Below are 13,545 nucleotides of genomic sequence, written 5' to 3' on the forward strand. Positions count from 1 at the left end.
TGATCTTGTTTAGACTTCTTTTTTATGGTTGCACTTTGAAGTTTTCTTTCCATGCTTGCTTGTTATCATCAAAATCGTTGAACCTTTATATTCTTTTCGTAGAGTGCATTGGTTCCACACATTTTTTTTTGGATTGCTCCACTGGTTTTCGTGGCTTCGCCTCGACTATGTCCAGTCCGACCTGGGTAGGTTACCTAGCATTGACAGGTGAGTCTCCTAACAAGAATTTTCTGCATACATAAAATCTCGAACTCGAGTTCTTACTTAAGCGAACTCAAATACTTTACCATTTGAGCCAACTCCCGTTGGTGGTTGAACACATTTGATTCAATTGCATGCATGCCATCCAGTAGGTGCTGATCCTGATCAAGTGGCATAGTGGGGGATTGCTGCAATAACCGTCAGTAGTAGCTGACAAAGCAAAATGAGGATCCAAATCTTATTTATTATGTTGTGTTTTTGCGTCAAATGATCATTGAAAAGCAACGCAATGCCTTATTCAGGGATGCAAAGTTCTGTGGCTGCACAGAGTCCAATGCTTGCTTGCCTGTGAATCTGAGCGCAACTTGAACCAACATTTTTTATCAGCTTTTGCATTGTTTCATGTTTTTTTTTTTATAAATCACGTGTTTTTTTAATGGGAGGCGATTATATTAAAAGCGGGTTCTATCTGTATAAAAAATATTGGATATGATTTGACTTGTTAATTTATGTAGATCTCAAATTACAAGTCTGGTCCTATATTTAAAAAATAAAATTTTTGGCCTAGGTCTGTTAGGCTGTTTAAGCTATTAAACATTCAATAATTAAAAGAATAACTACAATAATATTACTTTATTATTCAAAATTATTAAAATAATAATTTTATTATTAAAATACAAACCGGTCTGTAAGTTTATAGGTCTAAAATATACAAAAAAAAATATATGGCCCATTTTTAAATAGGTATTTTAAAAGCTTAGGTCTATTTTATTTTACTATTTGTAATAGATTAAATCTGACCTAATATAGATTATGCCGTAAGCCTTATAGATCCGTCTAACTCATTTACACCGGTACTAAAGAAAATCAAATATATTCTCTCGTCCTACCTGTTCAACTCACGTATAATAATTAAACTATCATCGTTTGCTGATCACATTTTGTCACGGAATCAACCATTGTGCTTCACTATCATATCCAACCTGACGATTATTTTTCAACCTGACACTATATATATATATATATATATATATATATGAGTAAATATCTTTTTTGTCTTCACCAAATTTCACGACGCCCGTTTTAATCCCTAGCAAATAAAAAGGTCCATCGTAGTCTTTAAAAAATTCAAAATGGACCCATTTAGTTGAAATCGTGGTCCCTCATAAATTCAAAAAAGACCCATATTAGTTTCTAAAAGGACTAAAATGGGTCCATTTTGAATTTTTTGAGTACCACAATGGACTTTTTTATTTGTTAGGGACTAAAGCGGGTATCATAAAATTTACTGAAGACCAAAAAGAGTATTTATATATATATATATATGTAAAGATATAAACAACATTTTCATTAAGCAGTGAACTCATTAATTTTCTGATGTAAACTGTGACAAAGTGAAGGTGGGTTGAATAAAATATAATGATTTGACATACAAAATCTCATATCTTCTTTTTATATTAACTTTATTGTTAAGTTTATGTAAAATTAATTAAAAGTTTCGGGGGAAGTTGCTGTCTGCATGTGACTTGCTTTCCTTCATAAAGTTTCTACCTAAACCGCTGGCTTTCATTACTGGGTAAGCTGATAACGGAGTACAAAATTCAATTTTCGCTTAGGCCATAAGATTTCATATATGTTTGCAGATCCTACTCCATTTAATTTGTGATGTGCTATTTTTTATTTATTTTTAAATATACATTGTTTTTGATATTTTCACCGAATGTGATGTAGGTTAAAAGTCTTTCCGAAAATTTTGCTTTAAATGAAGGATTCAATTTTTGATATTGGGATTCAAAACATCACTTTTTTTTTTTATAATCTCAAAGTATTTTCATTCAACCTCTTCCAGTTATTTTGTTCTAGAAGTATAGCTCTGAAGGTTACCCCTTATTAAAACACAACAGATGTATTATGAAATTAATCCCTTATTCGAGAAGAGAAATATGTCATATGACTCCAAAGATTTTTTAAGAATTTGCTTGAGGTAAGATTTAAACCCTCTTCCAAACAAATCCTTAGAAGTTGTTGACATATGAGGGATTTCAAAATTCAAACCATCACTCTTAATCACGACTACTCGCACCCATTGAGGAGTTGTGCTATCTTTTTACATAGACTATAAATGGACATGCCCAGTGGTTTAAATTACTGAGAATATGCTGGTTTAGTTACTGGTGAGGGTGTACAAAAGAAAATTGTCATGATGTAAACATTATCATTAAATTATGTTGGTACACATAATTAAAAGAACTTCAATAAAAGAAAGAAAGAAAGAAAACTGTTCAGTTGGGACAGAAAGAAAGAAAATTTGGACACGTACTGTATTAGAATTAAATCCTAATAATATATAGGGTTTTATTACTCTCATTCAACATAAGATAGATATCTTATGTTGTAGAGAGAAAATAGGTGGGTCCCACCATTACCAAAAAAAGAAAAAAAAAGAAAAAGGTGGGGCACGAAAATCGAAGAGAGAGAAAATGAGAGATGATATCTCATGTTGAAGGAGAGTAATATTTCCCTAATATATAAGCACACAAATGTACCATTTTGAAAATGCATCTTGCAGAAGTTGGCTATCAGTGCATTACTTAGAGTATGTTTGGATTGCCCTCTCAATTTTTTTTTATGCTTTATTTATTTTAAAAGTGTTTTTTTACAAAAAGCTATAGCTATTTAATTTTTTTTTTTTAAATATTTGACTTCTGAGTTTTTTTAAAAGTTAAAATTTTTAGTTTCCAAAAAAAAAAAAAAATTGACTTTTTTTTATGATTTATTATTTTTTAAAAAGTAGATATTCAAATAGATTTTTTTTTCTTAAAAAAAAGAAATTTTAGAAAGAATTTTTTTTTTATCCAAACGGGCTTTTAGGACTTGTTTAATAATAAGAAGAAGAAGAAATAATTAAAAATGTAGGGCCGTGAGCCCACATGCATTGGGCTAATAGAAATAGCCTCTTCTGTCTTTATGATTCTACTGAGAGAAGTGTTTAGATTTTGACATATTAAAACGTGTATTAGCTCAAGGTGAATTTGTGATAGAAGAAAAAAAAAAATGTTTAATTCAATTTTGCATTTAATAGAATGCTAGCTGTGTTAAAGGGAATCGGAAAAACATGAGTTGATAAAAGAATGAGAAACCCGCAAATTTGAAAACGAAGAAAATGTTTTAATCGAAATATTAAAAAAAAGAAAGATAATATTGGTCGAAAATCTGGATTTCAGGTATGAAGCATGAGTTGAGAAAAGAATGAGAAACCGCAAATTTGAAAAACGATGAATTCTGGTCTGTTTTTGATCGTATTCTGATTTTTACTGTTTTATAGAATAATTAGTAAAATAATTGTTTTTTATTTTATTTTGAAAGTTAAAAATCAAAACATAAAATAAATATCTCTAAATTTGCTTCTAAAAACAAAACAAAAAAATAGTTATAATTTTTAAACTTTTTTTTTTAAAAAAGACCTTATCAATTTTTTTTATTTTAAAAATTTAAAATTTATTTTTCGAATCAAATTTCAAATGTTCGTGTTACAACAGTGCACGTGCCTGAATTCCGACGTGGAAAACCAACCAACATTCATCGAAAGAAGACTCTTTCTTGGAAATGAATCGTCTCGTATTAAAAAACAAAATATATGATATGATTCTCCACGTTATAATTTTGTAAAAGTAAAACATCCGTTATAATTATCAATTTTAATATTTTTTAAGAAAAATTATACTCTTATGTAATAGGAGAGTAAAAAGTTTTCCTACACTAATTCGTTTTCCATGTTAATTAATTGTTTTTTTCTTTTCTAATATAAAATGTGGGACTCATGTATAATTTGTCTCTACTTTTGTTATCTCATGTTTTCATGCAACCTAAGAAAACATGAACCCATTTTTTAATTATTATTATTAATTCATTTTTATATCATCATGATTTTGCACGTTACCCTATCATATTTTTTAAGAAAGAACCTACTTCCTTTTTTATTGTGGAGAATGCTATTCTAATAGTTCTCTTATATTACTAGAAAAAGTCACGTGAGGTCCATTATTAAAGAATAAAAAAAAAATTGGTGAAATTTTCAAAATAAAAGATTATCTCTCTTATATTACAGAAAGAAATCATCTATTATTAAAGGATAAAAAAAAATGGGTGAAATTTTTAAAGTAAATACTATATTTTTGATAATTAACCCGTGTAAAGTTAGAGTAATATTTCGTTTTATTATTTATCAAAACCAAACATTTCCATTAAAAATCCTCAAACTAACAATTAAATGATTTTGCCAACAATCAAAGCAAAACATCCTTACTAACCCTCATTTTCTGACGCCAAAGGTCTCTCACCCATCCCTCTTGCAAATCCACTTCCTAAAAATCCCATCTTTTTTAATCTCTCTATTTTTTTTTTTTTTTAACCTTTCCCTTAGCTCTGAATCTTCCTTTAATTCTCTCTGCCTCTTCTGGGTATGGACCATTTTTCCCCCCCAATACTATTCCTCACTTGAATCCCAAGTTAACAAGCAAAACCTTACACTGCAAGCGTGTTCTGTCCTTTTTCTGTTACTGTATTTAATTTTGGGGTGACATTAACGTAGATCTTGGGCACTGTTTGTGGAAGGAATAGCACAAGAAGGGGAAAAAAATACTACACAAGTGTAGGAAAAAGAACAAGCTGCATTAATTATTTGGAGGTGAAATCTGAACTAAAGTGTTTTGAAGTTACTTGTAAAGAGACTGAAGGGTGACTTGTTTTGGGTTTTCATCTTCCTCTTGCACCTTCAAAAATTGTTCCTTTTTTGCTGAGGTAATAATAGGTCTGAGCCTATTTCAGCTCCCAAATCAAAATCTTTGGCATTTGGTGTGGATTTATGTCGATTTAAATCAAGCATCTATGCTTTGAAAACCATGTTTTATCCTGCATAAAAAAAGCTTGGATCTTTCGCTTAGATGCTAACTATTCTTCCAAAAGAAGGTTGGCGAGCCACCAAACTTTTCGTTGTTCTCTTATCTTCTTAAGATTGGTGGGGTACTGCTTTTTTTGTTTTCAACATATCTGCAGGAGCTAAATTTAGGTAGATAGAGATCTTGGTTCTTGTCCATTGGTGTGAACAGTTTCAAAATTCGATTTTGATTTTACCAGTGCTGAAAAAGGGTATGAGGAGGAATACTAGTTCTCATTCAGGAAGGTTATTTAGTGACAGGAAGTGGGCTTTTCCGTTTTTGGCTAGTTTGCTTGTAACCGTGAGTCTGGTTCTGACAGCTATATTGGGGGCACTTAGCTCTTCTGGTGTGGGAGAGCCGTCACCGTTTGACATCATTTCATTTGCAATATCAGAAGGATCGAGTGGATATTTTGTAGAATCTGATATAGAAAGGTCGTTTAATGCTAATGTGGTTCAGAAAATGGAGGCACCTAGGTTGGCATATCTTATTTCAGGCACTAAGGGTGATAGTCTTAGGATGATGAGGACATTAGAGGCAGTGTATCACCCAAGAAATCAGTATATCTTGCATTTAGATCTTGAGGCGCCGCCCCGGGAAAGGTTGGAATTGGCAAGTGCAGTGAAAGCTGATCCTACATTTCGTGAAGTAGAGAATGTGCGTGTTATGTCTCAATCCAATTTGGTGACTTATAAGGGTCCTACCATGATTGCTTGCACCCTCCAAGCTATAGCTATATTATTGAAAGGGAGCTCACATTGGGACTGGTTTATAAACCTCAGTGCCTCAGATTATCCTCTTGTGACACAGGATGGTTAGTTACAGATCCTTTTCAGTGATTGCTTGTTGATGTTATAGACTGTTATTCTTGTTAAAATGCTTGCGTAAACTGTTGCCTTCTTGGTTGTGGAATGATAGAGTGAGCCTTCACAACTTCAGGAAACATAACTAACTTATCCTTCGGGTTTAAACATATGATGCTGCTTTGCAAGTGGTTTTAAACTCTTCATTGTATTTTGATGTTTGGCAAGTAATAGTTAGATGAACTTGAGTTGTTTGCCTGTCATTTTTAGAGTGCTGTTGTTTTATTTTTCTTGAGCATTATTGTTTGAAGGACAAAAAACATAAGATTAGTAAAGTTGGCACTATTGTTTGAAGGACAGAAGATTATTAAAGTTCATCTGTTCTCTTATTATTGTGGATCTATCATGATGGATCTCTACATAAAATTATATTCATATAATTTTGTTGAAACTACTAATGATTGGGATTGATGAGCTGTAAACTGTCAAAATGTATTTTCTTTACTTTTTTTTTATGTTGCCTTCAAGAATACAAGGAGGTTAGCAAATGTAATTTGGCCGGAGATAATAACTGAAGTTTATTTGCCATGCTTTTTGTTCAGGTTTTATTTTGTGTTGCTAGTTATGGGAAATTCTCTTTCCAATCTTCCACCCCCTGGATATTCTGGCCTGATTATAGATTCCTTAAGTAGTTCAAGCATGAAGAAGTAAGACAAAAATTAGCGAGCTCATGTTGCCTCTGTGATTTGCTTAAGGGCAATGCAATCTAAAAACAATTCAGGCTATTTTGATATTCCACTCTTTGCTACTTTTGTTGAGTTGTGTTAAGAACCTTAGGATACACCACCCCAAAAGCTAGCTCAAGGAGTGGGAGTGCCCAAGGCCTTATAAAGGCCATATTAGTTGTCCATCTAATCAATGTGGGACTATATATCTCAACACGCCCCCTCGCGCAAGAGCCTTTTAGGCTAGAAGCGTGGAATTTTTTATTTATTTTAATTCTACTTTTTAAAGCGGGGGACGGTGAGGCTCTGATACCATGTTAAGAACCTTAGGATACACCACCCCAAAAGCTAGCTCAAGGAGTGGGAGTGCCCAAGGCCTTATAAAGGCCATATTAGTTGCCCATCTAATCAATGTGGGACTATATATCTCAACAAGTTGCAACCTTGTACCCATTATTGTTGCATCCTTGCATTTTTGTTGGAAAATTGGAAATCTTCCGTGCACGTTTCCTGCATATTTTATAGTGGTTTGTCTGGACTCTTGAGTCTAAATTCCAAGTCACTTTTGTAGTCTTAATTCCTGTTGGATTCCATTCATGGGCTGGGACTTGTAGCTAGGATGACTAGAGTAAGGACTTTCAAGATATTGTTAACCTCGCAGCTATTAAATGGGCATTCTTTCCTGCAACTATAGTCATTGTTTTGTTGAAATGTCAAAACCTTCTTTTCCACTAAACCACTGTGCACTATAATCTAAGCAGTTGTTGAATCTTCGCACACATCACAACATCAATTCTGAATATATGCAGGGCATGGATAATATGATGATTAAGTTTCTTCTTTTTATGACAAGAACCACTGATCTGGTAAAAATTGTAACCAAATAACTCTATATTAAACCTCTACTAGTGAGGGTGAGGTTAGGGCAATCCTAGTAAAAAATGTTCAACAATCTAGATAATTGTCCCTTTGAAGTGGATGGTTAAATTTATACTACTCCTGCAAGTCTACACAAGTGTTGGATAGATCAAATGCAAATTTTTATTTTTATTTTTAATATTAATTTTGACCTTGAGGGCAAGCCTTGAAGCAAGCAGTGAGGTTACTCCTTTGTAACCGGAAGGTCATGAGTTCGAATACAGGAAACCTCTTTGCGAAATTGTAAGGGTAAAGCTGTGTACAATTGACCCTTACCCCTACCCTCGCAAAAACGGGAGCCTTTTTGCACCTAAGTTGCCCATTGCTCCTTACTTTTGACCCTGAGAAAATATCTAGTACCTGAAAATTAATTTTTTTGGTGGTATTTTGTAACCTTTGAATCTTCTGACATCAACATTTTGTGTGCGGCATTGGGTGTATGTTACGATCCCATTTGCAAGGTATGGGACTTGGAGTCCCACATTGGTTGTATGGACAACTAATGTGGGGTTTATAAGGCCTTGGGTACTCTCACCCTTTGAGCTAGCTTTTGGAGTGGTGCATCTCAAGGTTCTTATCAAATGGTATCAGAGCCTTCTACTATGTCTCCCGGTTGCAATCGAGCGGCACGGGTGGTGACGTCGGCATTGCAGTGTTCGCCAGGGGCTAGTAAAAGACTAGCGCAAAGCCAGCCCGCGTGGGCGCCGGGGCTGCGGAGCGTGGTGGAATGTTACGATCCCATTTGCAAGGTACGAGACTTGGAGTTCCACATTGGTTGTATGGGCAACTAATGTGGAGTTTATAAGGCCTTGGACAATCCCACCCTTTGAGCTAGCTTTTGGGGTGGTGCATCTCAAAGCTCTTATCAGTGTATTCCGTCTGGGTCTATAAAGATTCATGTAGCGTATCATATGCTGTTTGGATAAAGTCTGATTATAGTTGAATTGCATCCATATAGTTGAGGCTGTCTTATTTTCTTCAGATAAAACCAATTTATTATGATTTACTTGTATATGATCTGGTAGTTCACTCATCTACACTCCCCCTGTTTTCTCGCTCTGCTTCCACTGGTACCGTAATTGTAATTTCTAGTTGGCCAGTTATGAATTTTTTTCATAATTTTTTTGTTTTGTTTTTTAGTTTAAAGTTTTAATACAATGAATAAAAAGTGTTTCTCTACCGTACATGATGTTCTTCTGCATCTCATGATTGATTGAGCTACTGCTATTTAGCCCACCACATCAAAGCCTGGCAAACAATAGTGAAAATCGGGCTGAAACAATATTCTTTCCCCTGTTGATATTATTTGATAGTAGTTTCAACTTTCAACCCCTTTGATTCTCATGTTCTAATTTAAATAACTCTCTCGCCGCCTCCGTCAGGTAACAGTGCTAAGAGGTTATTTTCTCTTGCAACGCTACTTGCTTGTTTTCGTGCCCAGAAAGCACTTTCTTTCTTGAATATTCTATGCATTCACAATTAGAAGTGAGAAATTAAGTAACTTTATGGCACCCATTGTTTTAAATATGTTCATTTACACTCTTATTCTACCTAGGATTCTCATGTGTTATTATTTTTTATCATAGGTTGCAGGTACTAAAACAGCTTAGGTCTTAAATAAATTTTGACACTACTATGATAAGTTATTGATAACTTGTTTATAGGACTAGCCAAGTTTAGAAAATGCTGCCTTTCTTTGTTGCTGATCCAAAGTATTTCTGATTATCCTGTAATATTAAAAAGTAGATATCCTTGCCATTATTTTTTGTCATATAAGCCATTTTCAAAACATACTTAGAGTTGGATGCCAAAATTCACGATCATACAATGAACGGCAATAATAACCATTTTTTTCATTACCACTGAAGGACTAGATTTTTTTTTTCCTGTTGGTCATCCTTCTTAATAGGACTAGCTTGGGGTAAGAATAAGCCTAATAATTGTTGCTAGACTAGAAGAGTTGGAATTGTGTGTGTATTTCATTACTTAGTACTTAGTACAGCCATTCGTTCACACATGAAAAAACACATGTCAATGCTAATATAATATATATATATATATATATATATATATATATATATATATATATATATATATATAACCCTTCTTGAACCTTCTAGAGGCCTTTGTGAAGTCATCTGATATTTCATATTTGTTTCGTGTTTTTTCAGATTTGCTCCATATTTTCTCTAATCTGTCAAGAGATCTGAATTTCATTGAGCATACACCAATTGCTGGTTGGAAACTGTAAGTTAATTATTATACAATATGGAATTACTGTAAAATATGCCGGCTCCCCCATTTGTTTTTTCCCCCCTGGTTGTTGATGGAGGTTTCTTTATTTAACTGCTTATATGCTTAGGAGGCATCGAGCAAGACCGATTGTTGTTGATCCTGCCCTTCACTTATCAAAGAAATCTGATATTGCATGGACTACTCAACGAAGGACACTTCCTACATCTTTTAATTTGTATACTGGTAAGTATGTATCTGTTGTCTATTTACAACAATTGCTTCATTTCTACTATATATTTATTCTAAGTGGCTGTTTAAAGGTTTAGCAGTGATAAGTTTGTACAATATCCAGTTAAATAGTCAGATTAACATATATTAGCCATTAGATAGGCATAGTGGATCTTTATATATAGTTGTATGCTTTCATAAACAGGTTCAGCTTGGGTTGTGCTGACCAGGTCCTTTGTGGAGTACTGCATATGGGGATGGGATAACCTTCCACGGACTATCCTTATGTATTATACAAATTTTATCTCCTCTCCAGAGGGTTATTTTCACACTGTCATTTCTAACACTGAGAAATTCAACCATACTGCAATAAGCCATGATCTTCACTACATTGCTTGGGACACTCCCCCAAAACAGCATCCCATCTCATTAACTATGAAGGACTTTGACAAAATGGTTGAAAGCAAGGCTCCCTTTGCCCGAAAGTTTGCAAAGGATGATCCAGTCCTGGACAAGATTGACAAAGAACTTCTGGGGCGCAAACATAGATTTTCGCCTGGCGCATGGTGTGTTGGTACCTCAGATGGTGGAGCAGACCCATGTTTTTTGCGTGGCAATGATACAGTGTTTAGTCCAGGCCCTGGTGCTGAGAGGCTGCATGAGCTGTTTCAGACGCTGTTGTCTGAAGATTTTCAAAGCAAGCAGTGTTTGTGATGAAAGTGTAACCCTCCAAGTAAGCTAAGGTCAATTGTACATAAGTGTGCTTATAGATCATATATTCATGATGCAAAAGGTCATAATTTTGTTTATAATATTTTGATACTCTAGGTTCAAAGTTATAGAAGCAACAGGCACTCACATCAGCAGTTTTCAAGTGCTTGCTTCGCTTTTGTCAGCCTTTTGGTTGTCATTCCAGCCAACCATTAAGGCAATTACAATTTTTTTATTTACGGAATTGCAAAGCCTGTTAAAATCTGTTAGCAGAGATTAGGTTCATGTATCTTTGTATGATCATTTCTGGAGAAAAGTCAGTGAAATATCCTTTCTCTACATCCAATCCTTCTTGTGCCACCAGCATCTCAACCCGGTTCTGCACCCTGTCTGCTCCAATCTGGTTAGGCTCCAATAGCATGCAAGCTATTTCGGTTGAATCCTCACCATGAACAAGCCCGAGTGTTTGCACAGTAGGAAGCCCTCCACCACGAGCACTAACCTTCCTTGCAATCCTTCTTGCTGCTGATACATCAGTGGACAAGATTGGTATGTTGTAGAGTGCAACCCAAGGGCGTGCACCAATCATTGAGATACCTTTAGCTCTTGAAACAACAATAGGCCCTTCATCAGGGTTCTGTGGTAAGATATCAGGCATAGTCCACCCTGCCCATTGATTGCCCATGAAATTAGGCCGGTAATATCCAAGCTCTCTCCTTATGGTGTCAAGTTCCTTCCCTGTTGGGTGTGCTGCAGCATACAGAAATACAGGCACTGCATTTCACATATAAAAAGAAAAGCTGCATAAGTATATAACTAATTGAACAAAACAAAAAGTTAAAAGAGAAATGAATGATTGTCATAATCTCTTGCATCACATCATACTGGAGTCCTATGATACTATGATGACCCTTAACTTGTCAATGGTTGAATATTTTGAACCTTAAAACCTTGAATACATATTCAAATGTCACTTGGAGCTGATGAGTGACATAACATTCAACATTTATTCTAGTAGGACAAGCCTTTTCTTATCATGTAACTCAAACTTTGACGCACAAAAATGTATTCCATTCCATGAGTTTTGTCCTTGGAGACTTACCATCAAATCGGTTGCCAATGTCTGCTGCCACTGCTTTGGCCAGCCACGCTGCCTCATCTAGTGATGCACGAGCAAGTGGATGGAAAACAATGTCATCCACTATACCTAAACGGGGGTGAGCCCCATCATGCAATTCAAGGTTGATGGCATTGAATGCTGCTTCAGCCATGGCTACAACAGTTTGGTGCAAGGGACTGTATATGGCACTTCCTGTGCAGTCATGCAAAACATACGATACAAGGGTGTACCTTACCCTGTTGTAAGCTCGATCAGGAAATGTGTTCACAATGACTGTTTCTGGGTTCAACCTCGCAGCTCGTTCGATTGCATCAAGAATAGCAATACTACGTGATTCAGAAATAAATAACTTGCAGCACAATAAGATGGATTGGTCTACGGTTTTCTTTTGCTCCTAAATAAATAGTAAGATAATGAAAACTTGTCCATTGATGCAGTAATGAAAGAGAATATATTCAAAGCAATGCCAAAAAACCAAAAGAAATGAAACCTTATTTTAATGAATAATGATTTATACACAAATTTTTTATGTGGTTTTTACTTTGTGGTATGGAATTAAGGTTAATCTTTTTCAATTATTAAGGTTAATGTATTCTTATCCATGTTTTCTACAAACGTGACTTTTTCCTGCAGATATTCAAGTAGTTTATAGAGGATAAGAAATAAAAGAAAATATACATTGTTGAACAAGAATATGATTGAGGAGAGATTAGTGGGGTGACAAAAAGTCAAAAATACTTGAATAAAAACTTGCAGTTTTGTTGAAGAAAGAAAGTAAAAAGATGAACTTTCAGATTTATTTTGAGAAAAAGATTGATGATCAATGGTTTCAATTTAGCTTACTATACTTGTAGCACTGCAAACTTAAAATTTTATAGCATCCGTGTATCATTTAGCAGTTTTAGCATTACATTCTTCAGCTGAACCAAGAACACTAGAAGATAACCAAAACCACCTACTGCTACTTCCCCCATTCCACCCCCTTTTTTCCATTTTCTGTTTCCTTCTCTTCTCTTTGTATTTGACTAGCACTTCACAATAAGAAAGAAGTTCGTAGATTTTGAGTATTCAGAGAAAGAAAGAAAGAAACCAAACAAGGGGGCATGGACATGGAACAAAGACAATTACAGATTTTATAGCATGTGCTTACCAGTTACTAGCTAGTATCATCTATATATTTTAGCCTAAAGTTAAGATCATTGAAGAGAAAGAAGGTGATGAGGAAAGAGATGTTCTGACCTTGTTAATGAAATTGAAATCCATGGTGGTCCTCTACTCCAGCTGCAACTTGCGTTAACGGAGTAATAAATATGGAACTATATATGAGTCATTTTCATTTGGTACAAGATATCAATGTCATCCAGCCAACTCATCCACGTGGTACCTGATCCACGTGGTTACAGGTCACTCCATTAGTACATTATCATATAAGGAAACAAGACCTTGCTTCTCCAAACGCATGAATCATATGTTGCTTCTCCTAAACTTTTAAAGTGTAAACAAATATAATCTGGTGATTTAATTTAACTTAAAATATGGTATTTCATATCTTAATAATGACACAACTAAATTATATCATATAGGTTTCTTTAACTCATCTGTTTAAGCAATGACAAATCACATTCTTTCATTTTCTTGTGTCCACGGAATAAATCTTTGGTGCTACT

General features: G+C 34.6%; 2 protein-coding genes across 2 annotated transcripts; one reads left to right on the top strand and one right to left on the bottom strand.

The window, feature by feature from the left end:
- Positions 1 to 4,568: 4,568 nt before the first annotated feature.
- LOC133292377 (beta-glucuronosyltransferase GlcAT14B) lies at positions 4,569 to 10,761 on the top strand. Its single transcript, XM_061490784.1, has 4 exons — positions 4,569 to 5,952; positions 9,756 to 9,831; positions 9,947 to 10,062; positions 10,253 to 10,761. Exons 1-4 carry the CDS (start codon positions 5,352 to 5,354, stop codon positions 10,759 to 10,761), a joined length of 1,302 nt encoding a protein of 433 aa, XP_061346768.1. The 5' UTR covers positions 4,569 to 5,351.
- Positions 10,762 to 10,810: 49 nt separating this feature from the next.
- LOC133292330 (uncharacterized) lies at positions 10,811 to 13,183 on the bottom strand. Its single transcript, XM_061490736.1, has 3 exons — positions 13,118 to 13,183; positions 11,861 to 12,272; positions 10,811 to 11,532 (listed from the first exon to the last, which is right to left on the bottom strand). Exons 1-3 carry the CDS (start codon positions 13,139 to 13,141, stop codon positions 11,015 to 11,017), a joined length of 954 nt encoding a protein of 317 aa, XP_061346720.1. The 5' UTR covers positions 13,142 to 13,183; the 3' UTR covers positions 10,811 to 11,014.
- Positions 13,184 to 13,545: the final 362 nt, after the last annotated feature.

This window comes from Gastrolobium bilobum, unplaced genomic scaffold (genome assembly GCF_033153095.1).
Source record: "Gastrolobium bilobum isolate Gb01-03AN ecotype WA unplaced genomic scaffold, APGP_CSIRO_Gbil_v1 utg2134, whole genome shotgun sequence".
Lineage (NCBI taxonomy): Eukaryota > Viridiplantae > Streptophyta > Magnoliopsida > Fabales > Fabaceae > Gastrolobium > Gastrolobium bilobum.

Coding starts and splice junctions, on each gene's coding strand:
- LOC133292377 (XM_061490784.1), top strand. CDS start 5,352: ATGAGGAGGAATACTAGTTCTCATTCAGGAAGGTTATTTAGTGACAGG. Junction 5,953..9,755: donor TCCTCTTGTGACACAGGATG/GTTAGTTACAGA, acceptor GTGTTTTTTCAG/ATTTGCTCCATATTTTCTCT. Junction 10,063..10,252: donor ATCTTTTAATTTGTATACTG/GTAAGTATGTAT, acceptor TTTCATAAACAG/GTTCAGCTTGGGTTGTGCTG.
- LOC133292330 (XM_061490736.1), bottom strand. CDS start 13,141: ATGGATTTCAATTTCATTAACAAG. Junction 12,273..13,117: donor ATTTCAATTTCATTAACAAG/GTCAGAACATCT, acceptor CTATTTATTTAG/GAGCAAAAGAAAACCGTAGA. Junction 11,533..11,860: donor CATTGGCAACCGATTTGATG/GTAAGTCTCCAA, acceptor TGTGAAATGCAG/TGCCTGTATTTCTGTATGCT.